Genomic DNA, 27,950 nt, shown 5'->3' with positions numbered 1-27,950 from the left:
GAAAGACTCATAGAAGTATTTTAACCTCTCCTGAATATCAGTGTGTGATTCACCAGCGTCAGAAATTAAACGTAGTATATGTCGTGTGGAATGTAAGTTTGGAATTCGTCCACAACCACCAAGCAACCTCGTGGTTGGTTTTAATTCGTATGTGTTAGTCAACGTAAGGAAAGCCATGAATTAAAATAATTTCAATACCGATGTGTTAGCAAACACTGAAAAATAAGAAACCTGATAATTCAAATTCTCATTCCAAGTAATTAAAGTGTCATTTATAATCCATATATAAATGAAAAACTAGGAAATTATAGATGGCCTTTTGGTGGTTCCTTTGCGATTTAGCTCTATGAAGCATTCATTGACCAAAAAGGAGTAGTTTGCTAAACCATGTGAATGGTTATGGAAGCAAAGCATATATCTTTAATCTAATTGAAGACAAAATATTTATTTTTGAACTAATTGCAGTGGTGCCCACAAAACCTTTTTATTAGGGGAAAGAGATCCTCTCCGGATCTCTTTCACCAAGGCTCTCAGATCAAATATCCAGGCCCTTAAAAATTTGATCAAACGGCTAAAATTATTATAACTTTTAAAAGGGGCCTCTATTTTTAGTCGTTGAATCAAATTTCAAGGGTTTGGATCACTTGATCCGAAGCTTTGGTAGAGGAGATCCGGAGAGGATTTCTTTTCTTTATTAGTAGGTAGTTGAGGAAAGTTAATCAAAATTAACAAAAATTAGGACCCCCACCCCACAAAAGAGGAAGAAATCATAAACCTTTTCTCCTTTACGCATATATATGCATATCTTTGGCTTTTAGAATGAAATAAATTAATAGAAAATCAAGAGGGAAGGTTAAACAAGAGTTTGAAGGAGAAAGGGGCGTGTGATTTTCTAAAGATGGTTCACATGTTTATTTGCTTGGAATGAGACCCTTAGTTGATCTGATTTTTTATTTTGTAAGTATTTTTACGAATTTTAATGTGGAATACAAATAATTCCGAAACAGTTCGTTGTGAATAATTCAAATACACATGTTTTAAACATGTCATATAATTAACCCTCAAATTTTAAATTCGTCTTAATAAGCCACCAAAATGAACCAAAAAGGAAACAAACAAAAAGAGAGAACAGAAAAAGAAAGAAGAAAAGGACTAGATTAAAAGGATGCAAAAAATATAGGGGTAAGGAATGAAATACAATCAAATCTCAGGTTCTCTTTCTAAATTACGTACTCTGTTTTTGTTTTTATTTTTTATTTTTGGCTTTCAAAATTTTGTTTTCATTTTTGTTTGAAAGAGGCAACGGCAATTCAGAGAGAGAGACTCAGAGACTCGGGGAGAGAGAGAGAGAGAGAGAGAGAGAGAGAGAGTGACAGAGAGTTTTGGCGACCGAAACGCTGCTCAGAAACCTTCGAAACTCTCCTTTTCTTTTGGATTTCGGATTTCGGATTTCGTTCCCTCCTCCTCTTTAAATTCAAAATCTTCTACACTTCTCCTCAAAATTCCAGCTCGGAATTTCAAGCAAGCGACTTGAATCGTGCAATTTAGGGTTTTTGTTGGTTCTCGATTCACCAGCAAGCTTCTGTTTCCCAGCCAGCTCAATTCGGTAATTAAAGTTTCACTCTTCATTAATTTTCTAAATTTTCAATTAAATTTTCGACTTTTCGCAAGTTCTGTGAGAAAATAGGATTGCCCAATAAATTTGAATTCTCAAAATTTTCCCCTTTATGTGAATTTGCAGAATTGGGTTTTGCTTAATTTGATTGGAAAATTGTGTGGAAAGAAAAAAAGTAAAAGATGTCAAATTTGGAAGGTGGGAAGAAGAGGGGCGGAGATTCCGGTAATCGGAAATTGTTGAATGAGATTGAGAGTATAAGCAAGGCTTTATATGTAGACAAAAAATCCTCTAAGAGTTCAATTCCGGCGGGGAGTAAACCGTCAATGTCTCTAGGGAAGAACCGTTTACCTGATCCGAAATCGAAGAATAAGTCTGGTGGTGAAAACTTGTCAAACAAAGAGAAGAGGTCCTTTTGGAATTGGAGGCCCTTGAAAGCGAGTACCCATATCCGAAACCGTAGGTTTAACTGCTGCTTTTCTCTTCAAGTCCATTCCATTGAAGGGTTGCCCTCCACTTTGAATGGAATTAGTCTCTGTGTACATTGGAAGAGGCGGGATGGGATTTTCGTTACTAATCCAGTGAAGGTAGTTCAAGGGACGGCAAAATTTGAGGAGAAGTTGGCTCACACATGCTCAGTGTATGGTAGTAGGAGTGGACCCCACCATTCGGCAAAGTATGAAGCGAAGCATTTTTTGCTATATGCTTCTGTGTTTGGTGCACCAGAACTTGATTTGGGGAAGCATAGGATTGATCTCACGAGGCTGCTTCCTCTGACATTGGAGGAGTTAGAGGAGGAGAAAAGCTCGAGGAACTGGACGACGAGTTTCAAATTATCAGGAAAGGCTAAAGGTGGTTCATTGAATGTTAGTTTTGGGTATACAGTGCTTGAAGATAATCCCAGAGCAACAGGAAATAGCCAGAATGTTCCTGAGGTATTGATTTCGAGGCAGAATAACTCAAGTATAAAGCGTTCTGGAACTCTTCCTAATCAGCAGTCACGGGCCTCATCTCAATCCATAGAGGGCATAAAGGATCTTCATGGGGTTTTGCCAGTATCAAGGTCGGAACTTTCTAGTTCAGTGAATACACTATTTCAGAAATTTGATGACGAAGAGAAGTCAGATACTCCAGTTGACAAGCATCTTGATCCTATGAAGACGAGTCTTTTCCCATCATCTAATTCTGGTAAAGAAGTAGAAAATGAGTGTGAAGAAAACGAATTTCCCGTAGTTGAACAGGGGATAGAATTACCATCAAAGGAACTGGCGGAATCAGAAGTTGTTACACAGGTTGCTGATGCTTCTCCAGCAGAAAGCCATTTTTCTGAAATCACCACTGGTGTACAAGTAGCAGTTGAAGATGAAGCTGAGCTTGAATCCCAGGCTGGGGAAAAGGGTCATACTGATGACCCTGTGGTAAGTGAGTCCACTTCCAACAGAGATGCCTTGTGCACCAAAGAATCACTCATGAATGAGCTAGAGTCCGCTCTAAGTATTGTATCTGATTTGGAGAGTGCAGCACTAGAATCTTCACCTGAAGACCAAAGATGTTTTGTGGAAGGTAAATTAGATTCAAAACTAAATATGATGGGGAGATCGCATAGCTTGGATGATGTTACAGAATCTGTTGAAAACGAGTTCTTGAACATGCTAGGGATAGATCATAGTCCACTTTCCTTGAGTTCTGAGAGTGATCCTGAGTCTCCAAGAGAGCGTCTGCTAAGACAATTTGAGAAGGAAGCCCTTGCTGGAGGTACTTCTTTGTTTGATTTTGACGCAGGCATCAGTGACCAAACAGACTATGGCTACACGCCTTCAACTGAGACTGGTTGGGAGAACTTATCTGATAGTTTTGATTTCTCCTCTGTGATTCAAGCTGCAGAGGAAGAGCATCAGATAGCAGCTCAGGCAGTAAAAAGTAAAGCAAAGGCCAAAATGTTGGAGGACTTGGAGACGGAAGCATTAATGCGGGAGTGGGGCTTAAATGAGATGGCCTTTGAACATTCTCCACCAAAAGGTTGTGCTAGTTTTGGAAGTTCGATGGATTTGCCTGCTGAAGAACCGTTAAAATTGCCTCCTCTTGGAGAAGGGTTAGGTCCTTTTCTTCAGACAAAGAATGGAGGGTTTGTGCGGTCCATGAATCCCTCACTTTTCTGCGAGGCCAAAAGTGGCGGGACCTTGATCATGCAGGTTTCTAGTCCAGTTGTGGTACCGGCAGAAATGGGTTCTGGGGTAATGGAGATATTGCAGCATTTGGCATCAGTAGGAATTGAGAAGCTTTCTATGCAGGCAAATAAGTTAATGCCCTTGGAAGATATCACTGGAAAGACAATGGAACAAGTAGCATGGGAAGCTGTGCCTGCTTTGGAAGGACCTCAGAGGTTTGTGCGTTGTTTTTACACTCGATTTTGAAGCTCGAAGTCCAACACTTCTAGTACATCTTTGGTGTGAGTATTGTTTACTTTATTGCGTGTCGTTATTGCTGCAGGGAATTTGTGGCACAGCATGAATCAGTTGGGCATCATACATCGGATGGGCTAACCAGAGCTAAAGGAATTTCATCTGGGACTAAGTCTAATAAGTTAAGTTCGAGTGCGGCTGGCAATGAGATTGGCTTAGAATATGTCTCTCTAGAAGATCTTGCTCCTTTAGCCATGGATAAAATTGAAGCGCTCTCAATTGAGGGGTTGAGAATACAAGCCGGGATGTCCGATGCAGATGCACCTTCAAACATCAGCGCACAGTCTGTTGCGCAAATCTCAGCTCTCCAGGGCAAGGGTGTCAACGTTGGCGAATCCCTTGGTCTGGAAGGAGCTGCTGGGATGCAGTTGTTAGACATAAAAGACAGTGGCAATGATGTTGACGGATTAATGGGCCTCTCATTAACTCTTGATGAATGGTTGAAACTCGATTCTGGTGAAATTGATGATGGTGATCATATTAGTGAACGGACTTCTCAAATCCTTGCGGCTCATCATGCAAACTCTTTGGACATGATTCGCGGAGGGTCAAAGGGAGAGAGAAGGCGTGGCAAAGGAGCTAGAAAGTGTGGCTTGTTGGGGAACAATTTCACAGTAGCACTGATGGTGCAACTTCGTGATCCACTACGAAACTATGAACCTGTTGGGGCACCAATGCTTTCTCTTATTCAAGTAGAAAGAGTGTTTCTCCCACCGAAGCCAAGAATATACATCTCAGTTTCAGAACTGAGGAAGAATGATGAAGAGAGTGATCAGTCTGAGTCAGTGGGAAAAGAAGAAGAAATAAAGGAGGAGATGAAAGATGAGAAATTGGCCGAAGTGGAAGCTATTCCTCAGTTTAGAATCACTGAAGTCCATGTTGCAGGTCTGAAAACCGAGCCAGATAAAAAGAAGCCATGGGGTACTGCAAACCAGAAACAGTCCGGTTCCCGCTGGTTGCTTGCTAATGGAATGGGGAAAAGCAATAAGCATCCAATTATGAAGTCAAAAGCTGCTCCAAAATCTTCTGGTCCAGCAACAACAAAGGTTCAACCTGGTGATACCTTGTGGAGCATCTCAGCACGCGTTCATGGTACTGGAGAAAAATGGAAGGAATTGGCAGCACTAAATCCGCATATAAGGAACCCCAATGTTATTTTTCCGAATGAAACTCTCAGATTAAGCTGAGTGGTTGGTGAATCTCAAGGTGAATTTCAATTTTTGAATCGGTTAGTGCTTTTGACCTTGTCATTACACAGCTGGGTTGTCGACTAATCTTGTAGTCACATGAACATAGACATAGTTGACCGATAGACAAGATGAGATGAAGGGGAAAAGGTTGTGTTGTATCGTCGTCTTTCTGTTGTAAATCCATGTTATGTGAATACAGGCTTGCAAGCATTGTAATGTATGCCCGTCTGAAGGCGCTGTGTTCAATTCACAGCCGTCGGCAGGTGATATTTGTGTGCGAAAGTGTCGTAGCTGTTCTTGGACCTTACTTGCAGAAATATTCAGAAATGCGGTTTGTGGTGTGCGCTTGTTGGATTCGTTTGAGGGAAGTGAATAGGAGTTTTGATCATCGTGTTTATATTTTTTATTTCCATTCCTCTTTCACTCAATTGTCCCTTTATGCAACGGTGTATGAGTACTCTAATTTACAAGAAGGATGATTAGAACTTGGGTGCAAGGGTCCGAGACCCGAAGAAGGAAGGCGAAAACAAGTTTTTAGTCCATATACCTTGTCCATGTATGTTCAATAGCATCGAATTTGGTCAATGTAGTCTGCAAACTTTTCCAATCCGACGACGTCCTTCAATTTCCGTTTATTTCTATAAAACTACAAGACTTTTTATCCAAAATAGTTCATGAGATTTGCATAACTCCTCACTTTAGTTCCTGAGATTTGAAATCAATAGAATTGATCCCTGAATTTGTCCACTATCAATAATTTTGGTCATTCCTTGAAAAATCTCCATTAAATAAGAATAGAATGACCAAAATACTCTTAATTTTTGTCAAAACATTTTGGCCCATTGTTTATTAAATTGAGGTATATTTTTCATTTTGATCCTTATGTAACATAATTTTGCACGGAATGACCAAAATGATTGATAGTGGACAATCTCAGGGGACCACTTCTATTGATTTCAAATCTTAGGGACCAAAGTGATGTGTTATGCAAATCACAGGGATCATTTTAGCTAAAAAGCCAAACTACAAAGACATGTAATAGAAAACAAATTATATGGACAAAAGTGAAAATCTAATAACTTGCGAGGATTGGTGTTGCAATTTAGCCAAGGAGGTCATTTAGGGCACCCAAATATTTATAGGTGGGCTTTTAGGACATTTGCAAACATTAGGATCACATCCAAAGGTCTTACAACATTTTCCTTAACTTCCACACTAAATATTTCACGAAAATCCTGCTCGGTGGGTGCAACAAGATGCGATCTCCACCCACGAAAAAAACAAGACGGGCTCGACGCACACAAACGAGGCAGCCTTGGACGCACGGGTCAACCATTGTTGCATGTACGAACCAATTGTGTTGGGAGTAAGGCATTTATAGGAGGTAGGGTTTAGTTTAATTCCTATGTGTTAGTCATGGTTTCCCGTACAAACCATAAGTAGTGGGGGCTGAACATTTATAGGGGTATGTTTAATTTTAATCCCACGGTTCGATTGTTGTTGTCTGAATAAAGCATTGGTGTTGGGGGTGGGCATTTATAGGCAGCTATCAATAGGGGTAGGGTTTTGTTTTAATCTCAAGGGTCAACCATGGTTGACCGGACGAAGCATTGTTAAGGGGGGGATGTGGCATTTATAAGCTTCTATTAACCATGATAGAATTCACACTAAAGTCATAAGTTTTAAATAAATAAATATCTCTGCCGTGGGAGAAATTCGAGTGCGCGAGCACTGAAACAGGTTGAACTTAGAGTGTATTATTAATACGCCCCTAAACACTTGAACTCAAGGTGTTACTATTCACACACCCTTAAACCCTAAACCTCATGGGCCTCCACGACTTCTGCTGTGCCTTGGCCATTCCCAAGGGCATGAGTTTGGGCTGCGTCTCCCTACGCCTAAACCATTAATTTTATTTATTTTATGTTTTATTGTTGTTAAATTTTTGTTTTTCCCATACCACAACATCAAACTATCATCTTCGTATTCTACAAAACGTATTTTTGATGAAATTTTTTCTTATAATCAATGTTAAAAAATTTGAAAACAAGAATATAAATATAAACCTAAATCTAAAGGTTTTTGAATCTGAATAAAGTAACGTAGGAAGAAAAAAAAATCAATGGAAAGAGAGGAAAAAAAATAGAAAAGTATACGATCGGTAGTTCTTTACTGATTCTCTAACACAAAAGTCGCTATATTTACAGTGACATCCTGAAATTCATGTCGCTAGAAAAAAATAGAAAAGTACACGATCGGTAGTTTCTTACCGATTATTTTCGAAAAAAGTCGCTATATCTATAGTGACTTATCCCGTTTAAAGTCGCTATGTTTACCTCGACTCTCCTCAAGCCATGTAGCTAGCTTCATACCGATCCCCACCTTCAATTTTTTTTCTTTTTCAGTTTATTTATTTATTCTTTTGGTTAATTTTTCTTTTATTTCTCTTATCATAACAAAAAATTATCATATTCATGTTCTTCAATATATATATTTTTTGTGAAAAATCTATTATAATTCATATTTAAACACTTGAAATCAACAATTAGAACGTAAATTTAAAGATATTTTTCTATTTTTCAACTTTAAAAATCAATAAAAAATACTTCTGGAACCTAATAAACAGTAGGATCACGTCTAAAGGTCTTCCAATAATTTTCTTAACTTTGACGAAAAATATTTCCTAAAACTAAACATTTCAATTTTTTTCACAAAAAATTGTGAGTTATAACCCATAGTTTTCCAATCGATTTTGAGAACTTTTATAACATTCGTGGTAAGTCAAAGTTAGAGTCACTCGCACAACATGTTTCCTAAATTTAATTTAGATTTTGGACACCAATTCTTGGTGTTGTTAACCGAGTCCTGAGTCAGCTAAATCCAAATAGAGAGATTTTACATTTCATCAATTTAAGGATCTTTACTACGGATGAGTCAAATAAGGATATTCACTCAGGAGAAGTTTATAAAAAGAACTAATTTCCATTAAGTATCTTCTTACAGAGTATACACACATAATTATAGGCTGAGGAGGAACTCTCCCAAACCTTTCGTAAAACTATCAGGGGACAAGAGACATCTTCCTCTTTTGTCCATTACATACGTAAGATACGGATGAATCTCTTTTACATCAATCAACTTTACAATACTCTAGATGAGATTCCTTAATTTACAACATATCAATTACTATTATATGATTCCTTATGTTTGGTTGTCACGTCTTGACTTGTCCCCATCCACCACGCTTCCACATGCTTTAGTCTCATCCATCATTAGGTCAATATTCATCATCGAGTTCATCTAAGTCATCATATCTTCCCCATGAGTATTGTTAATCCCAAAATAACTGTTATTGATTCATGTTGCCATGTGTGTAGCTGTGGTGAGCTTCTTGGAGTTATATGGACGAAAGTGAAAATTTGATAACTTGCGGGGACTGGTGTTGCAATTTAGCCAAGGAGGTCATTTAGGGCAGCCAAAGTTTTATAGGTGGGTTTTTAGGGCATTTGCAAACATTAGGATCACATCCAAAGGTCTTACAACATTTTCCTTAACTTCCACACTAAATATTTCACCAAAATCCTGCTCGGTGGGTGCAATAAGATGCGATCTCCACCCACGAAAAAAACAAGATGGGCTCGACACACACAAACGAGGCAGCCTGGACGCACGGTCAACCATTGTTGCATGTACGAACCAATTGTGTTGGGAGTAAGGCATTTATAGGAGGTAGGGTTTAGTTTAATTCCTATGTGTTAGTCATGGTTTCCCGTACAAACCATAAGTAGTGGGGGCTGAACATTTATAGGGGTATGTTTAATTTTAATCCCACGGTTCGATTGTTGTTGTCTGAATAAAGCATTGGTGTTGGGGGTGGGCATTTATAGGCAGCTATCAATAGGGGTAGGGTTTTGTTTTAATCTCAAGGGTCAACCATGGTTGGCCGGACGAAGCAATGTTAAGGGGGGTGTGGCATTTATAAGCCTATGTTAACCATGATAGAATTCACACTAAAGTCATAAATTTTAAACATAGTAACCCCATCTTAAAATAAATAAATAAATTTCTTTGCCGTGGGAGAAATTCGAGTGTGCGAGCACTGAAACAAGTTGAACTTAGAGTGTATTATTAATACGCCCCTAAACACTTGAACACAAGGTGTTACTATTCACACACCTTTAAACCCTAAACCTCATGGGCCTCCACTACTTCTGCTGTGCCTTGGCCATTCCTAAGGGCATGAGTTTGGGCTGCGTCTCCCTACGCCTTAACCATTAATTTTATTTATTTTATGTTTCATTTTTGTTAAATTTTTGTTTTTACCATACCACAACATCAAACTATCATCTTCGTATTCTACAAAATGTATTTTTGATGAAATTTTTTCTTATAATCCATGTTAAAAAAAATTTGAAAACAAGAATATAAATATAAACCTAAATCTAAAGGTATTTGAATCTGAATAAAGTAATGTAGGAAGAAAAAAAAATCAATGGAAAAAGAAAAGAGAGAAAAAAGAAATAGAAACGTATACGATGGGTAGTTCCTGACTGATTCTCTTCCTTAAAAGTGGCTATATTTATAGTGACATCTTGATATTTAAACACTTTTTTTTCATACCGATCCCCACCTTCAATTTTTTTTCCTTTTCAGTTTATTTATTTATTTATTCTTTTGGTTAATTTTTCTTTTATTTCTCTTACCATAACAACAAATTATCATATTCATGTTCTTCAATATATATTTTTTTGTGAATAATCTATTATAATTCATATTTAAACACTTGAAATCAACAATTTAGAACGTAAATTTAAAGATATTTTTCTATTTTTCTATTTTTCAACTTTAAAAATCAATAAAAAATACTTCTGGAACCTAGTAAACGGTAGGATCACGCCCAAAGGTCTTCCAATAATTTTCTTAACTTTGACGAAAAATATTTCCTGAAATTAAAAATTTCAATTTTTTTCACAAAAAATTGTGAGTTATAACCCATAGTTTTCCAATTGATTTTGAAAACTTTTACAACATTCGTGATAAGTCAAAGTTAGAGTCACTCGCACAACATGTTTCCTAAATTTAATTTAGATTTTGGACACCAATTCTTGGTGTTGTTAACCAAGTCCTGAGTCAGCTAAATCCAAATAGAGAGATTTTACATTTCATCAATTTGAGGATCTTTACTAAGGATGATTCAAATAAGGATATTCACTCAGAGAAGTTTATAAAAAGAACTAATTTCCATTAAGTATCTTCTTACAGAGTATACACACATATTTATAGGCTGAGGAGGAACTCTCCCAAACCTCTCGTAAAACTATCAGGGGACAAGAGACATCTTTCTCTTTTGTCCATTACATACGTAAGATAAGGATGAATCTCTTTTACATCAACTTTACATACTCTAGATGAGATTCCTTAATTTACAACATATCAATTACTATTATATGATTCCTTATGTTTGGTTGTCACGTCTTGACTTGTCCCCATCCACCACGCTTCCACATGCTTTAGTCTCATCCATCATTAGGTCAATATTCATCATCGAGTTCATCTAAGTCATCATATCTTCCCCATGAGTATTGTTAATCCCAAAATAACTGTTATTGATTCATGTTGCCATGTGTGTAGCTGTGGTGAGCTTCTTGAGTTATATCATGGATGTGTATGTCATTTGCAACATGTGCTCCATAAAGGGGGGCAAGTAATTTTAGTGGACAGTATGAAGACTCATCCTTGAGTCTTTGATACGGATTCAAAGAAGCTCCACTAAAATTGACGTCACCATCCATGAGTTTTTGATATCAAATATTTATTGGATGGTGACGTTAATTTTTGGTTGCATGAAAGAATCTCTCATCCTAGAAGACGAAGCATAACCTTGATGTACTAGCATAAGAGTTTTAAATCCATTTGTTTCAAGAAATAAACTTCGATATAACTATTTGACTAAGAGATGGGAGTTTGCGCTTGCAAAGTCCAGAGTCAATGACACGAGACTGACTGCAAATGAGTTTCCACAACGCGCGTTGCAAGCACCACCTTCCTAGTTCTAGCGCTAGCTAGCGCTAGAACTTGGAAGCAGCACCGCTAGCGCTAGAACTAGGAAGCAGCACCTCCTCCTCCTTCCCCATTTGGATACATTGGAATTGGACAGGGACACCAAACGATGCGAGGACGGGGACTCAAACTTGGGTTCAGAAGGAGAGCACACTGCTCTAACCACCTTGGCTAAACCTAGATTTGCTACTGAAATCTCTTCTTTGTAAAGAATAAATGTGGGTTTATTATTTAGTTGTTATAGTTATTAAGGATAATTGTGGAAAGATAATTTTGTGTTTTCAAAACTAGGCTCTGTAACAAGCCGAGTCAAATCAAATATCACTCTAGCTTGTTTAACTTTTTTTTAGCTCAAGCATCAAGCTAGGGTTGGAAGAAATTTTGGAAAGATCGTTCCTACTTGAAATCCAAAACCTCGGAGTTCCACTAGAATTTACCCAAGACTTTCAATAACTTTTGCTTTCGGAATCAAAAACTTTACCCTCTCACATTGGGTTGTACTAGCTTAAAATCGACTCAACCAAAACTATAAAAATCTCGTACTTTTATGAGAAGTGCCCTAAGAATTACCCTCTTACCTTGTATTTCTTTATTAAGCAGAACCTAGCCAGATAAAAAAGAGAGGAAATGGCAGAAAATAATGAGAGCAAAAAATCAAAATTATCTCCAAAGAATATCTTCTTCGAGTCTAGTATCCCTCAAAATTTACAAGGATGGCAGATAGAACACAAAATACAGAACAGCATGCCATCTCCGAGCCACGAAGATTCGTGACCTGCACAATTTGAAGGACAGCATTCAATATACTGCCATTAACAGAGGAATAGTTGTACAAGAACGGAAAGTTTACCCCTCCAACTCAAATCATCATACAGTAAAGGCTTCAACTGCAATATCATCATCCAAATTTGTTGCTAGGAGACTAATTTGACACCCAGTATCAGAACCAGATACCACGCCCGGATTAATGAATTTAGTGTTAAACACATCCGCAATACTGCAATGACGAGTTCTGTGTTGTGAAGCGATAAAAGAGCGAGAGCTGTTCACTTTAATCCTCGGTTCTCACCTCTTCGAGTTCAAGTTCATCATCAACGTTAGATGGCTCCACATGTTTTGGCTTAATATAACCATACTTTCTGAGAATCCATAGATTCATACGAATAACATTGCCAAAGAAAACAACCACCATTAAAGTCAACCATGTCCAACCTGATATCTCGGTTACCTTACGTAACAGGATCTGCACATGTTCGTCATTAGGTGACATTTGACGGAAAGAGATGAAATATGTTGCTACTAGAGTTGTGACAGCAACCCACATTATGACCATTTGTATCCACATCCATCTCCTCCGTCTGATAGGTAGCCCGCTAACGAGCAGAAGAATTATGCTCAGGGATGCGAGGAAAGAGATTGTGTTAAAAATCATTACTAGACCATATTCTTTTCCCTGCTTATATGCCATGACAGATGTTCCTACGGTGTGAGGATTCTCCACAGGGTTGCCATTTTCATCGACTTGCAGGTCATCCTGCCAAACACCTCCCGGAGGGGTTATCACAGCTTGGAAGGCAACAGTTGCAAGGAGAGATGCCACCACCATCAATGAACTTCTCTTCCTACCAAGCCAATCAGTAGGCTTCTTGTTCCCACCCGGTTTCATAGACTCACTCACTTTCGAGGACAGTGCTAAGCCTCGATGTCTTAGTATCTGACGTTCTTTAGTTGGAGCGCGAACCCAGTCGTGCTCAATGTTACGTATATCCCTTGCACTCTGAGCCCCAGCACCTCGAAGGAAATCCTCAATCTCCATATCCCTCAAATCTCTAGGACTCTGCATCAGAATGTCTAAAGCCGTAGCGCTGTTTGCATTCAACGCATTCACATTCACTCCAGTTTCAAAAAGCAAGAATTTGATAATCTGCACAAATTCAAAACACCACTTTAGTAAAGAAAATGAAACCAACACACAAATTCAGTCCCCTTAAGAGATGTATAATCATGTACAGGAAGTATTTATCAAACACTCAGCAGTAGTTTTGAAATGCTACATCTTTATGTTTCTGATATGAACTCGAGTTGAAAATTAAAATGCCTTTCGCCTTGGTATGATTGGAATGGATAAGTTTCCGTCATGCCTTTTGCCTCGGTATGATTGGAATGGATAAGTTTACGTCATGACTAATACATGTTCTACCTTCAACTCCGACAAGATTTGAAATCGACTATCCATTTCTTGCATCGACATACATTGAACCTAGTGAATTATTCAATCCGGACAACGAACCAAGCCTAAAGGTAGCTAGCTAATATCAGTAGCGCTTGAGCGTTAATCAGTTAGTAAGTTAATATGATTAATTATTGTGTACCTCGATTAACTTCTTGGCCACGGCAATATGCAAAACGGTGTTACCATCACAATCCTTCCAATTCATAAACTCATCATCATTCCCAACTGCCTCAACCAAAACCTTCAACCCCTCCAACCGATTACGCCCAACGCACAAGTGCAGCGCCGTCTCGCCTCTGTCCGTCAACGCCCGAGTCCACTCACTCCCAACTCCGACCAACTCACCCACCACCTTAACCCGCCCCTTGGCAGCCGCGACGTGGAGCGCCGTCCTCCCGTCTAAGTTCCTCACCGCACACGCCCCAGGATCCGCCAGAACCAGCTCTTTCACTATCTCCACGTGCCCCTTCGCTGCCGCCAGGTGGAGAGGCGTTGACCCCTGCGAGTCTAGCTCGGAGGCCAACTCGGGGTTGCGACTAAGTAACTCGGTAACAAAAGCCAGGTGACCCAGCATTGAAGCTACGTGAAGCGGCGTCTCGGCGACGCAGGAGACTAAAACTCTGTCGGAAACAAGTGGGTCCTCTGCGATCAGATCATTAAGCGCCCCCGTATCTCCCGCCATGGCTGCATCCATAAGCTTCTTCTCCATCTTCTCCATCTTCTCCGCTCGTTTTTCTGGGTCAGCTGAAAAGTCGTCAAGCTTCAAACTTTTGCAGCCATGAAGTCGACTAATAATCAGAAATTTTTTATTACGATGGTACCACTTGTCTTTATTTAAGTGATAAAAAATTTATTTTGTAAGTTATTAATTTTTTAATTCACATATCTCATTATTTATATAATAAAATGTGATGTATTATCTTGTATTTTGATCATATTAAAAAAAAAATTATAATAATATTGAGATTTCAATGGATGTCGTAGTCTGAAAGCTGTTGCTGAATAAAGAAATAAAAGAAAACCCAAAAACAAAAATTAATATGTTTGCATACAAAAATTGACCAAAACGAATCAAAGTTCAAATTTGAATAGTATTCTAAAGAAAAAGAGGAAAGATGCCTTGCTATGGTCAAACGTCTTTAGGTGAGATGGTACGGCACTTGGGACTTTTGGAATGAAAGCTTCCAATTTTGCAAACGAGACGACTCGGAAAATTCTACGGTGTTTCGTGTACGTTGTACTTTGAAGTCTTTTACGGTTAATATTTAGTCATTAAATCTTTGATTAAGAATTTTACAGATAAAATTTCAATGTGTAATAAGTATTTTTATTCGTGTTTGATTCTTTTTCATTTTTATACATAACGTCGAGCGTTACGTATGAAAGAAATCCTGGCACCTCTTCCATTCGTCATTCCACTCACTTTTTGACATTACAGATAAAAATCGTATACAGTACCAAGAACAAGTAATCGTCGACTTGAGAGGCACATGAGATACGCAGTTTAAAACCTTGCGGTCTTGCTCGGGCAATTTCCCTAAGAGCTCCGAAGAGAATGTCAGTCGAGAGCGCTCTCTCGTGTGCGCCGTCCACCATCACGGCACTGTAGCTCTGCAAATCTGCTTCTTCCCCATCGATTATTTCGCCCAGCAACACCGCTTTCGTCATGTATTTGATCACCGAGACATCTTCTTCTTCTTCTTCTTCTTCTTCTTCTCCTTCTTCTCCATTACTAGTTTGCTATTAGTAGTATTTTCAGAAGACAGTAGTGGTTTATCAACATCCTCAAAATTAAAGGCTTTTCCTAGGATTCCATCAAGACCCCTAAACCCTAGTTAAGCAAACGATACAGGGACGGGGACTCAAACTTGGGTGTAGAAGACGAGCACACTGCTCTAGGCACCTTGGCCAAGCCCATGTTTGCTTTTGAAGTTTCTTCTTTGTCAAGAATACACGTACGTGGGTTCATTATTTTCGTTTTTATCGTTATTAAGGATAATTGTTGGAAAGACAGTTTTGTATTTTCGGAAATAGGTCTGTAAACAAGCTGGGTCAAATCAAATATCGCTTTGGCTCATATAACTTTTTTGAGCTTAAGCTAGGCTTGGAAGAATCTTTCCTGCTTAGAATCCAAAACCTTGGAGTTCCACTGGAATTTACCGTCAGAGTTTCAGGAACTGTTGCTTTCGGAGAATCAAAAACCTTAACCTCTTACCGCAGTAAGAACAAGCAGATGATGAATCTGGTAAAATGCATCAGATAACAAATATCAGATTTTGAAATTTGACAGGCTAATTTAGGGCCATTAGCATTTGACAGAACTGCATAAAATAGACATAGCATCCCCGTTTATAGATCCTACTAATTACGAGACATTAACATCATCCAAGTAACAAGATCACGAAGAACAAAGTACTAAGTAGAAGGGTTATGCCACCATGGCTCACACGCCGATACCTTTACTACGTAGTCAGCTTAACTCTATCCAACATGAACTACTTACAAGGGGGGCGGACGCACAAACCCCCCATTGTAATTTCAAGGCCGGACTCTCTTGTTGCTGCATGACGGGCACTTGTAGTGCTTGATGTGCTCAGCTCTGGCAGGGGTTATCTTCACGCATTTTCCATGGAACCACTTCTCACATATGTCGCAGCAAATCCAGAATTCATCAGCAGCATAGCTCTCCCCACATGCACCACAGACAGTCTCGCCGTGCTCATCATCACCTTCCTCATCCAGACCCTCGTCCTCATTCTTTGGCATTGCTTTTGCATATTTGACCGATTCAGAGCCTCTCTGTTCTCGGATGGAGAATTGGCAGCAGAAACAGGTATTTAATAACCAATGTAAGATAAACCCGTTACAAAACACAGAGAGAGAGATCACTAATTAAATCGTTTTTCTAGTTGATCATATAGAGTCATAGACATATAAGAAAAATTCATTTTACCCCTTTAGAGCTTGACTTAGGCCTATGGATGCTGTTATTTGAAACTGATGACTTCTCCTTTGACTGTCTCTTTTCAATGCCCGCCACAACCTCGAAGATAGATGGCAGATCATTCATCAGAGTGAAGAGACGTTTCCTGCATCAAAATTTGTAATGAACCTAGTTTTCAACCCTCTTCAGAACTTATAACAACTTTGTTTCTTGAGATTTGAAAACACTAACAATAGGCAAAAGATCAACGAGCAACAACAAGAGCAACTTCAAAACAACCTTATTTTCTTGCAAATAGAAATAAAAGCATCAGACATACGCAAGAAGGGAGATCTGCACACCTTTCAGTCTTGTCAAAACCGAATCTGGCACCAAAGTAGAAAGCCACTGAAAGCAACCATGCGTCGCTGTGCACAGCTACCAGAGACAACCAGTCCCTTTCTTGCATTCCATCTCGGGCAAAGTTGATGCCCAAAGCAGGTTCCGGGAGCTCTGGAGGAACTTCTTCAGCAGGTAGATTAACTTCCCATTCTTCGTTCGGGAATCCATACAAACAAAGATTCTCCTTTTCTGAAACATTGACCAATCAATTACCAATTGGTTAAATTATCAAGCAGTATCTTAAGTACATTATCCAAATCCCACAACGATCTTCCATTTCCGATGATTAAAACAAGATAAAAAATGCAAGTGAAGGCTCTTTTTAGCAGTTCACTACAGGCAGGATCCAATCAAATACAACAAAGTCTAACTTGATCCGAGTTGAATGACCCCGGAAGGTAGGTTTTTGAAACGCGGTTACGAAATCAATACTCTCACTCAAACAAGGAAACCACACAAATTCCATGTCAATCATGTCATGTAAAAATGATCAACGAAAAACGAAACAAGAGCAAGCCAACGGGACAACCTAAGCATTTAAAAAGGGAGTTCGATACCAGTTTATTTCCCCGCCCCTTAGTGTAAATATATCGTTTGTATCAAAAAGACAAAATGGAGGGGGAGAATTAAAAGGTTCAAGCTACAAAACTATAAAAAGCAGCTATATTCTGCAGATACAAAGTTAGAAAAAGCAATAATTTTACATATTAATAATTTATAGTGACGCAAACCCAATGCATAGGCATTCTAGGATTCATACCCTCGACTCAGGATAAGGCTGTAATAATTTACAGTAAAAAAAAAAAAACAGATTAATAAAATTGCAAGGCCATGGAGACAAGGGAAAACAGTAATTAACCAGAAAAATTGACAAAATAAAAAAATAAAAAATCAGAAACATAGAGAGAGAGAGAGAGAGCACTCACCAGGATCACATTGCTGGTAAAAACGCTCAACATCTGCACCAAAATAAATAAATAAATAAATAAAGTTAGAAAAATCACGAAAGCATTTAGAATGTGCAGAAATAACAGGAAATTGGAAAAAAAAAAAAAAAGGTTAAAAAAAAACCCTAACTAAACGCCAAAATATGAAGTGACAACAGTTAGAATTAAAAAAAAAGAAAAAAAAAAAAGAAAGAAGAGAGGGAGACCAGTGGTGAGAGCTTTGATCAAGCCGGCTCGACGGCCCTTGAAGTCGGTGAAAACCTCCTCCACAGTGCGGGGGCTGTACGGTGCTATTCCTCCTTCTACTTCCATCACCATCTCCGTTCACTCTCCTCTCTCTCTCTCTCTCTCTCTCTCTCTCCCTCCCTCCTGAGAGCGAAATTGACTAATTGAGCTTTAGTAACTAGCAAAGAAAATTTAAGAAAGCAGGGGGGAAGGTGGGGGTAGAATCGTATTTGGCTGGAGTAGCCGAATCGTAATTACCGATTTATTTATTTTATTTTATTTTATTTATGGAGGAGGGACGGCGCAGAAAGAGAAGCCATAAAATCCCAACCGTATATTTGTTTATTTATTGGTTTTGGTAAATTAAAAAACCAGCAAAACCCAATAAATAATATAAATAAAATTTTGTTTTCTTAAAAAAGGAATTTTGACACGTGGTTACGTGAAATTGGCAGGAGCTGTTCATTAAAAACGGTGGTCCCCATTTTAATTTCCCAATCGTTTGGATCCGCGAAGGTGATTGGACCACGGATTAGTGGGTCCTATGTTTACCTGTGGGACAGTGGGATTAGAGGGGCCATCCACGCGTCGTGATTTGGACCGGAAGATCTTGGACTAGAGCTCGTTTGGTACACGGTGGATAGAAGGGGAGGAACACCTCCGTGACCGTCGGCTGGCATTGAGGACTCATTGCGTTCATGAATCAGAACTTGGAATTGACAAATATATCCCTACCAAAATAGAGAATATTAAGGCTCAGCGATATTGGAAGGAGTAATCGAACATAGAACCTCAGATGAGGGGTAAATAAAACCTAACTTATTTAGATAGACGACGCCAAATTTCATCAAAGCGTATGTGGATACAGGGGAAGAATTTGTTATGATCAAATTCGGTTTGCTTCATTTGTTTCAGCAACTACAGGGGAAGAATCCAGTTTTCCGGCAATGAAGCCGATTTTAGAAGCTCTGCTTGGTGTACGATCAAAACAATGCACATAATCTCAATCGCATCGTAACCGAAAATACAAAAGACTCAAATCACATTGCTCGCCTGAGACTCAAATTAAATCAGTAAAAGGTATCAAATAGGCCACTCCGAAGCCACTCACTACTATGGTCTGGTGGTATTCCTCTATAAACCAAACAATTTTCAAAGCAACATTTGTCCCAACGGACCACAAATGAGATACAATACAAAGTTACAAACGGTTCGGTGCACCAACTCGACATATACATTTAGTGACTTCTTATTTCATACAATGGGTCAGTAAGAACGGGGATTAGGCATTGAGCGTGTATGTCAGAAGTCATATAGTATATCCCAAGGCATTCACATTTTCTCCGAATCTGTCTCAAGTTCATAAACCAACAAAAAACCTTCGACAGGGAAAACCTGAACAGGTGCAGCAGGTCCTTGTAGAGCGACTCCTCAAAGCGAGCTTCCAATTGCTGCAGCTTCAAAAAAAAAGGTACAGATTGTGTTGAGTGAAGAGCCAATCAGATTGCTTGAAGAAGTCTAAAATCCATCCAATCACTTTGCCCCCACATCTGAGAGTGGAGGAAGAGAAGTAAGAATTGAGAAGCATGGGAGAAGGCAAGCACAAAAGAATGCTCAAAGATGTCTAAAATCCACCCAAATCACTTTGCCCCCACATCTAGGATAACTGACGAATGTAAATAATGTAATCGAAAAACAGTATAAGGAACTTCCATCCTTCAGCTCCACAAAATATAGTGTGTTTGAGAAGTAACCCGCCACAGTGGTACACAGTCAAACAATTACGTAGTCTCAACCAGAAATCAATAGGCGGTAGGCCCACATCCATTCCAAGTTAATCCTTGAATTACATAGTTCAGTATGTGAAAAATGATCCAATATGAACTTTCCCACTCTGTTCATAATTCTTACAAATTTATTATCTTATTGAGTGTCCTTTTCCTTCATTCAACTTTTGTGTGTGCCCTGTATGTGTGTAAAGAATTTGGAAGACTCCATTAACCAAAACTTACCGCTATTACTGTGAGAGGATTCATCATCTTTTTTCGCTGGAACATGTTGTTGAAGAAACTCCTGGACCGTTCTCCAATAATCGTCACCACCAGCAAGCCAAGTATCCATATGCATGCCAGTGGGAAATTCCACAAAAACACACTGCTTATTATGGGCAGCTGCTTTGGCATACAGCATTTGTAAATGGGATGGAGGAATCATCTCATCTTGCAAGCCGGATAGAAAGAGGATTGGCTGCTTAACCTGCATTTAGATAGTCACACGTGAGGGACAGAACATTAAAGTAATGACAGAAGAAATGTGTCTCCTCGCATTTTGTTGATCTTGAGGCGATTGCTGTTTAGAAAGGGTAGTTTTTTACATCTTTCATGTTTTATTGTTACTAACATTTGCTGAAATGCAATACTGGTGCAGGTTTTGTTGAAAACTTGACTTAAAATACGGTTATTTCAACCAGATATCCTGTGTAGGATCAAGCATGGACCAGTACAATCAGAAAACTTGAATATGTAGAAAATTGAAAAAGACCGACGATAAAAGTCTACCATATGTTTCAGGTTTTCATGTCTAATTGCAGGGTCAAACAAGAAATTCTACCACCAAGAAAGCTCACCTCACCAATGACATCAATTGTACTCCAAGGAGAACGTACGAGAAAATTAAGTACTTTAGGACCTTTTGAACCACTGCCTCCAATGAACCACTTCAAGAAAGGAAATAAAACTCCAGCCAAGTCCAAAACAGATGTGAAAGTGTTTTCCAGTATCAGTGCAGCAACCTACAATGCATAAGCATAGAAAAACTATCGCAGCCTACCAACTCAAAATATAAAATTTAAGTACCTTAAATGGTGGCGAAATTTGCAATACTCGAAGGAAGTGAAAAACATTAAGTTGCAACAGATTTAATAGAGTGATACCTTATCAGGGTTGTTTTTCGCAACCACAGCTCCAACTGCACCCCCAAGTGACCTTCCAAAGACAACTATTCTAGATGTGTCAATGTCAGTCCTCTGCGATAGGTGATCCAATGCAACCTAACAGAAAGAAAGAAAGATAAGTATAAAACAGCGCTGAAACATGAAAATAAGAGTAGAATCATCATACAACTGTAAGTGAATAGCATACCTGAGCATCTTTTATGATCCCGTGCTGAGAAGGATATCCTTCACTTGCTCCATAACTGTTGTTTATATAGATGAAAACTAGCATGAAATAATAGTATAATACTATTGGTATACATAAAATAGCCCAACTTTTCTTTCCAACCATCACATATCACTCAAATTAAGCTGGTTTCAAGATAACAAAGCAACAAGAAAAAACCCGCACATACCCTCGATATGAAAGCATAAACACGTTGCATTGCAGTTTTTGTAACATTATGTGGACCATTTCAAGACGATGAGCAATATCTGCAGGCCAGTGGTCAAGGCCAATAAAGCAAAAAGAACCCCCAATTCCCCATTAAGTTCATGAAAGTTACATGTAAACCCGAATGAAAAACCACGAAAAACAACACACGATGTTAATGTCCTAATTATAGTAACAAAGTCAACGACTATTCATAAAGAAAAGGATACTTCCAGCATTTTCTTGGAAAAACAATAGGGTTGGACCTGCAAAGCAAGCAAAGTAACTTTAGAAGCCCTCAAAGAACATCAGAATCTTACAATCACAGCTGTGCCTTGAGTTCTAAGAAATACTGAAAAACTCGAAGGTAGCTCAAAATAACAGTTTAATTTTTGAAGTAAACACCTAATTACTTGTAATTAAGACGAATTATATACAAAATGAATAGGGATTACTGTGTGGAACGCATGCATTTCTAGTGAGCTGTAGGCTAAATTAACAAAAACAAACACAATTCGCTAGCTGGTTTGAGTAATTCACTAAGCCCCATAACCAACGAAACCCTAATTGTTTCAGCAAAACCAAAAACCCAAATCCAATTCAGCAGAATTCAGAGCTCATCCAAATCAAAACAAAACATGAAAGTGAAAAAAGAATCGGGTATGGAGAAGCGGATCGGACCTCGGCAGAGGGGGAAGAGCTTGATGAACCAAGCGTGGAGGCGAACGCCGTCGGAGGACTGGAGCCAGACGTCCTCGTAAGTGAGGTGGAGGCGGGCGGGGGTAATCGGGTAGGACTTGGTGAGACCCGGCAAGACGGGGACGTAGACGAGGCGCTCCTGGAGGGCGACGAGCAATGCCATGCCGGCCACCACCAGGCCTCCCACTCCATAGATCAGCGCGCTCACGTACGACACCATGGCTGCTGGGTGTGTGGAGCTTTTTGCCGGGTTTGGTTTTTCGGGTTGTTCTAATCTCCAGCTCCTTCTTTAACCATCTGGAAAGTGCAAAGTGGAAAACTGAATTGTCGTGAGAATTGAATTTTTGCGGGTTGAAAATTCTGGATTTTTTTAAGAAAAACTAATGATTTGAAAACTTTAAGGGTGAACGATAAAGATAAAATAAAAAGTAAAGTGAATAGTATCAGATTTGATTTTTTAGTGTAAAAATGTGATTTTTCGTTAAAGTGAACAGTACCGTGGGATTTTCGTTAAAATTTCTATTTTTTTAAAACGATGATAGGGCCTGTCGCTTGGTTTGCAACTATACTATGATATTTTCTGTAGTACTTCATGGTCTCGAAATTTTGTCGGTCAGTCGAAAACACGTTCCAAAACATGTGTTATAATATAATTAGTTGAATTTACTTTTAAAGTTTCTAATTATATGAACATACTTGCCATATAATACTACGGTCTAATAGTATTCATCTTCACTTGTAAGTGAGAAGTCTTAGGTTCGATTCTCGCCAAAGATGAATTTGAATCATATTATTGCTAGCTCATTGTAAGGTTAAGCTCATATCCTCCCCTTAATGTAAAAAAAAAAATTATCATTTGTTCAAAAAAAAAACATACTTAATAAACCAAGCCGTGCTTCTGGCACATTTAAAACTCTCTCCATGGTCAAATACTTCAAAATTTTTATGCTTTTTTTTTTTTTTGTCAAAACTAGAAAATCAAGGTCTAACGCTTAAACTGAACAAAACCAAAAAAATCAAGATTTAACGGTTGAGAAATTCAATCAGAAGCACCATAGAATTGACCTAGGTCAAGCCAAGTTAGTAAAGTACTAGTAAATTAGAGTAATTTAGGGCTTATTTGGTATATTTCTTAAGTTCAACTTTTTTAACTGAAAAACACTTTTTGAATTTTAAGTGTTGAATTCTTGTTTGGTAAGATTCTTAATAAAAATTGAATTCAAAACTAACTTAAAAACATATGTTATTTCTTAAAAATACTAAAAATGAGTTTTTAGAGTTTTTTCTGCTTTCTTCTCAACATCTTTTTTTTTTGCTCTCTCTCCTAACCCTTTCTTTTTGAATTTTTTCTCTCCAAACCCTCTGTCCTATCTCCCCATGTCACATCCTATCCTCTCTCTCTCTCTCTTCTCAGCCTTTGTCTCATCACCCTCTCTTTCTTATCACTCCTCACCTTCTCACTGTAATTTTTTGCTCTCTCCCTCACCTTCACCTCCTCGCCCTCTCCCTGTCTTTTTCTCTCCTCACCAACTATTTCCTCTCTCCTCCAATTTCTACTCATGGTAGTTTGAATTCAAACCAAAAAATTTATTTTCAAAAACTCAACCAAATTGATTTTTGAAATTTTGAGATTTAAAAGAAAATTATTTTTAAGGGATGTTATTTGAAAATTATTTATAAGAACAAAGTTTTTGGATAGGATATCAAATGGACCCTTAGTTTGTCAAATTATTTGGGAAAAAATAATTCGATACCAAATACCATCATGATACATTAGCGACATTTTGTCGAGGAGAATCCTTGGCTCCGTACGTGTAAAGAAAATTACTTAAATTAAACATCAAAAAGAGTAATTTGGAATTGTTCTCTTACAGACAAATCACAGCTTCGCGTAAAGAGTAATGAAATGGGTGCGAGTCCCAGGTAAGGAATTGTTCCGAGAATGCTTCAGCATCAAGTTATCAACTTTTAACCCAGAAAAACATTATCATCCAAACTTTTTTAACCCAAATAAATATATAAATAAAACATCCATCATCTGCAAGGAACTTGCCACACAAATGTAAAGTCGTACATATCGGAATCGAATCAAACCAAACCGTTCTTTCGCGACATTCACGACGCGCGACGCAGTGCTTAGTCGATTTGAATCAAACACAATCTCATAACATCAAGGTTAACAGCCTAGACTTAGAACAATAGGGAACACATATGAAACCTACGAGATTACAGCATCTCTAGATGCCACCATTTTGTTAGAAGCACGAAGGGTGGAATGTCAAGTGAGAAAAGCCAAGGATGAATTGCCTAACCGGTGAGAACAGGACGGTCTTGTTTGCGCTGACCTCTCACCGGACAACAGAAGCACAGTGCTGGTTTCCAGCACGCATAAACCCGCCAGGGAACTGCATTGCTCCAGTCATATGGGGAGGGATGCCTGAGAACCTGCGATCTGGTTGCTGAAAGTTGTCATTGGTGTTGGAAACACTAGTCATGTCTGAGTGGAGTGCAACACTAGGGAGGAAATCACTGCTTCCCGAGTGATTACTTTCTGTGCCCCCTGTATCTTTCTGATGTGAGTTGATGGAGTCCGAAACATGGTGGGTGTTACTGGAGGGGTTCTGGTCTGACTGCTGTTTTGTGCTGAGAAAACGTCCACCAGAGCCCCTTACCCTATTCACGGCATGAAGATGGCGAGACTCATGGAGATAAGGCTGCATTGATTTAAAAGTGACATCAAAACATGGGTTAAGGCACGGTTTGGATGGATGAAGTATCATTTGTTACACAACCGCTGATTCTCTTCCATTGACAAGGTCAGGATGAGTAACATGAGATTCTGGTGTCCAAACTAAGAACACGTACTTCCATATAGAACCAAATGCAGCAAAGGAATCAAAATGAATAATAACTCGGTAGACGTACATACCTTTCGAGCTTTGAGGAGTTTGTTATGAGCCTCCAACTTTGCACGGGACTGTCTCCTTCTGAGGATTCCGTGGTATTGTTTTGCATTGACGTAGATGGGTCCATCTTGTGCCAGATCGGGAGGCAATAGAACTCGTGTAGGTGCCATCCCAACCATATGGGACTGAATTAAGTTAAATTCCACTTATAAGCTCATAAAAGGTAGTGACAATCACAACAAATAATGAAAAACTAATTAGCATAATCTGGACGATGGCACTCAAACCAACATAAAATTGGATGTCTCCAATCAGATGCACATCTTAAGCGTTAAAACCAGCATCATTTCCTTTGACAAAATACGGTGAGAGAATATAATCGGACACCTTCTGGCAAATTAACAATGTCCACTTTAATGTAATTGTTTTCAGATATGACTGAGTGGGGGAAGCATTGTAACTACAAATCAACGGAAAATGAAAACAATGTGCTCAATAAAAACTAACCATCGCCTGTGGTCCATATGCAGTCAAGAACCCGCTGAAGTAAGGGTCGACATAAGGATATGGTACACAACCCTGGAAGAAAGAGACGCACAAATTAACATCCATCTAACAGGTTAAATTCCGGGTATAACAGCTCAACCTACCACTAAATTTCCGTGACTAACTTGAGAAGGATTCAAAATGAAATCTTGATTACTCTGCAAGAGAACTGGCTTCATGTTGCCTTCTGCATCCTTATCACATGTTTGAACTTCACCTGGGTTCAAGGGCAAGAACCACAGAAGAACTAAGTACACGAAAACAAGGGGAACACAGAATGATATACAGCTACTACACATGAACATAAAGCATGTACCATACGGAAAAAATGATAAAGGTTTTATATGACAACTATCACATAGCATTCTCTTCTTTTAAACGTAACTTTTACAATAAGATCATAAACCAGGAGTCTGTATACCAGAATCTGATGAATTGCTTGGATCTTGAGAGTGACCGATTGATTGGGTTATGGATGATGATCTGTGGTCTGTTTGTAGTTGGAGTCCTAAATGCTTTGCGCCATGATGAACTTGTGGCGGAAATTTCGCTTTGAAGCTTACATCTTTGGATAAAAGTTGTGGAACTTGTTCACTTGGATTCCACGACATGGAATTAGTATAAAGGGGCATTGCCACGGAACTCTGGTTGAAAATGTTCTTGTCCAACTTTTGAGTTGTTGGTATAGATAATTCTATCGTCGTGTCCTGAAACACATGCAAAATCGGAAAGATCCTTAATGAGGATGTAAGCACAACCTCACACTCACAGATTATCAACTACAACTAAATACATACACACACGTAATGGCTATGTATGTAAGCATACAATCGCGTTCTTCATTATAACACCTCAGCAATCACACCAATATCGCAAACAAAACAACATAAGAAAACTCACCGACGAACTGGAACTACCCAACAGATTATTCTATCCTAACCACATATTCAACACATATCAAATGATTAATATATTATTTTGGCCGGGCAGAATCCACGGCATCTCTCCTATTTCGAACCACATTTACATCAGAAAACGGCATCTCTCCTATTTCGAACCAGATGTACATCGGAAAACGAAGCATTTACAGCAAGCAAGTTGGTGTTCCTGTTTCTACCGTTTAAACGAAAAATCAGACTCCAAATACTCAGAACACGCTAAGAACACCAAGAAGTGGTTTTTCCAAGTTTATATAGATTGCAATTAATATCTCAATTACCATGTAAGGAAAAAACAAGGTTTAGAAAACCAGATCCAAAATGTCAGTAAATACTACAGAGAAATTTACATGCACTTGCAGCATCAGTATGCAACAAATTAGACCAGCAAAAACAGATCAATGGGAGATTAATCCGGAAAATTAGTAAAAGGACTTGAGATAAATAATAAAGGATGAAAATAAATAAAATTTAAATAAAAACAGAAAATATGCAGTAAATGTACAAAAATGGAAATAAAAACAAACCCAAAACAGGTATAAACCAGAAACAGGTAAAGGAGACAACTTTTCTACTTTCCCATCTTCAGAAGCACCTGCAAACAAAACTAAAAGATCTCAAAATCCACATGCAACCAGTAAATAGCAAATAGAAAGCAACCCACTTGGATTCTACACCCATAAATAATTAAAAATACCATAAAATAAATTAACCCATAAATGAACCCATAAAAGAAACTAGAAAGGCAAGAGAGAAAATGAGCAGTAGGAGAGAGAGGGAGGGGAGAGAGAGAGAGAGAGAGAGAGAGAGGGGAGAGAGAGAAGGGAAGGGAGACCTTTGGGATCTGGTAAGGGATGAATAAGCAAAGAATATAGGTGTAGGGAAGAACTTGGACATGTCTCCTTTCCTCCAACTCTGTCTAAATAAAAACCACTCTCTCTCTCTCTCTTCTTCTTCCTCCTCAAAGACTCAATCTTTCTCTCTCCTCACTCTCTCTCTCTTCAATATATTTTCCTTCTTGGGCTTTGCTGCTGTGACAACACAACACACACAAAAATCATAAATTCCTAATTGAAAGCACTTGCCACCTACCCCCTCACCCTCTCCCTCTCCCTCTCCCTCTCACTCACTCTCTCTCTCTCTCTCTCTCTCTTTCTCTATATTTTTCTTGTATTTTTCAAGCTTTCGTCTTTATCTTCGTCTTCCTTTAGTGGTGGCCCCACTAGCACGCCCCAAACGCACCCTTAACGCTTGGCTGCATTCACATTCCTTATCTCAGCCGACCTTCACTGTTTTCCTCACTTGTTTCCCACGCTCGCATTTCTCACGCGCCGCAACAACTGCACGCACATTATTCTGTGTTACGCTTCCATCCGGCTGGAAAATGTATCCCGTGCACCGTGCGGCGAGTGAACTTATCTGCGTGATGATTCTACAGG

The 27,950-nt window shown here is 38.8% G+C and overlaps 5 protein-coding genes across 10 annotated transcripts; 1 reads left to right on the top strand and 4 right to left on the bottom strand.

Moving 5' to 3' along the window:
* The first annotated feature begins 1,276 nt into the window (after positions 1-1,276).
* Positions 1,277-5,673, top strand: LOC103951907 (protein PLASTID MOVEMENT IMPAIRED 1-RELATED 1-like). The gene is made up of 3 exons (XM_009363391.3): positions 1,277-1,606; positions 1,742-3,998; positions 4,106-5,673. Exons 2-3 carry the CDS (start codon positions 1,798-1,800, stop codon positions 5,262-5,264), a joined length of 3,360 nt encoding a protein of 1,119 aa, XP_009361666.2. The 5' UTR covers positions 1,277-1,606; positions 1,742-1,797; the 3' UTR covers positions 5,265-5,673.
* Positions 5,674-11,968: 6,295 nt separating this feature from the next.
* LOC103951908 (ankyrin repeat-containing protein At5g02620) lies at positions 11,969-14,336 on the bottom strand. Its single transcript, XM_009363392.3, has 2 exons — positions 13,700-14,336; positions 11,969-13,251 (listed from the first exon to the last, which is right to left on the bottom strand). The coding sequence occupies exons 1-2, from the start codon at positions 14,276-14,278 to the stop codon at positions 12,379-12,381; spliced, it is 1,452 nt and encodes a 483-aa protein (XP_009361667.2). The 5' UTR covers positions 14,279-14,336; the 3' UTR covers positions 11,969-12,378.
* Positions 14,337-15,842: 1,506 nt separating this feature from the next.
* On the bottom strand, positions 15,843-18,247 carry LOC103951909 (PHD finger protein ALFIN-LIKE 4). Its single transcript, XM_009363393.3, has 5 exons — positions 18,039-18,247; positions 17,812-17,844; positions 16,846-17,074; positions 16,514-16,649; positions 15,843-16,359 (listed from the first exon to the last, which is right to left on the bottom strand). Exons 1-5 carry the CDS (start codon positions 18,148-18,150, stop codon positions 16,099-16,101), a joined length of 771 nt encoding a protein of 256 aa, XP_009361668.1. The 5' UTR covers positions 18,151-18,247; the 3' UTR covers positions 15,843-16,098.
* An 835-nt stretch (positions 18,248-19,082) lies between these two features.
* Positions 19,083-22,505, bottom strand: LOC103951910 (alpha/beta hydrolase domain-containing protein WAV2-like). 3 transcript variants are annotated; one of them, XM_009363397.3, is made up of 8 exons: positions 22,104-22,505; positions 21,653-21,688; positions 21,406-21,484; positions 21,198-21,252; positions 20,990-21,106; positions 20,684-20,848; positions 20,070-20,313; positions 19,083-19,607 (listed from the first exon to the last, which is right to left on the bottom strand). In XM_009363397.3, exons 1-8 carry the CDS (start codon positions 22,339-22,341, stop codon positions 19,591-19,593), a joined length of 951 nt encoding a protein of 316 aa, XP_009361672.1. In that variant the 5' UTR covers positions 22,342-22,505; the 3' UTR covers positions 19,083-19,590. The 3 variants fall into 3 exon arrangements, with proteins under 3 accessions (XP_009361672.1, XP_009361670.1, XP_009361671.1); XM_009363395.3 differs by having other exon boundaries at positions 19,083-19,514; positions 22,104-22,504; XM_009363396.3 differs by having other exon boundaries at positions 19,083-19,508; positions 22,104-22,503.
* Positions 22,506-24,105: 1,600 nt separating this feature from the next.
* Positions 24,106-27,589, bottom strand: LOC103951911 (nuclear transcription factor Y subunit A-3). Of its 4 annotated transcripts, none has more exons than XM_018648589.2 (7): positions 27,347-27,589; positions 27,039-27,106; positions 25,995-26,280; positions 25,699-25,790; positions 25,535-25,606; positions 25,051-25,212; positions 24,106-24,835 (listed from the first exon to the last, which is right to left on the bottom strand). In XM_018648589.2, the coding sequence occupies exons 3-7, from the start codon at positions 26,203-26,205 to the stop codon at positions 24,470-24,472; spliced, it is 903 nt and encodes a 300-aa protein (XP_018504105.1). In that variant the 5' UTR covers positions 26,206-26,280; positions 27,039-27,106; positions 27,347-27,589; the 3' UTR covers positions 24,106-24,469. The 4 variants fall into 4 exon arrangements, with proteins under 4 accessions (XP_018504105.1, XP_048431712.1, XP_048431713.1 ...); XM_048575755.1 differs by having other exon boundaries at positions 25,678-25,790; positions 27,056-27,106; positions 27,347-27,587; XM_048575756.1 differs by having other exon boundaries at positions 25,678-25,790; positions 27,079-27,106; positions 27,347-27,587.
* Between the last annotated feature and the right edge of the window lie 361 nt (positions 27,590-27,950).

This window comes from the organism of the source record quoted next, unplaced genomic scaffold (genome assembly GCF_019419815.1).
Source record: "Pyrus x bretschneideri cultivar Hongxiangsu unplaced genomic scaffold, Pyrus_bretschneideri_v1 Contig8, whole genome shotgun sequence".
Classification (NCBI taxonomy): Eukaryota; Viridiplantae; Streptophyta; class Magnoliopsida; order Rosales; family Rosaceae; genus Pyrus; species Pyrus x bretschneideri.
Note: the sequence above shows the minus strand (reverse complement) of the source record. Positions and strands in the feature narration are given on the sequence as shown.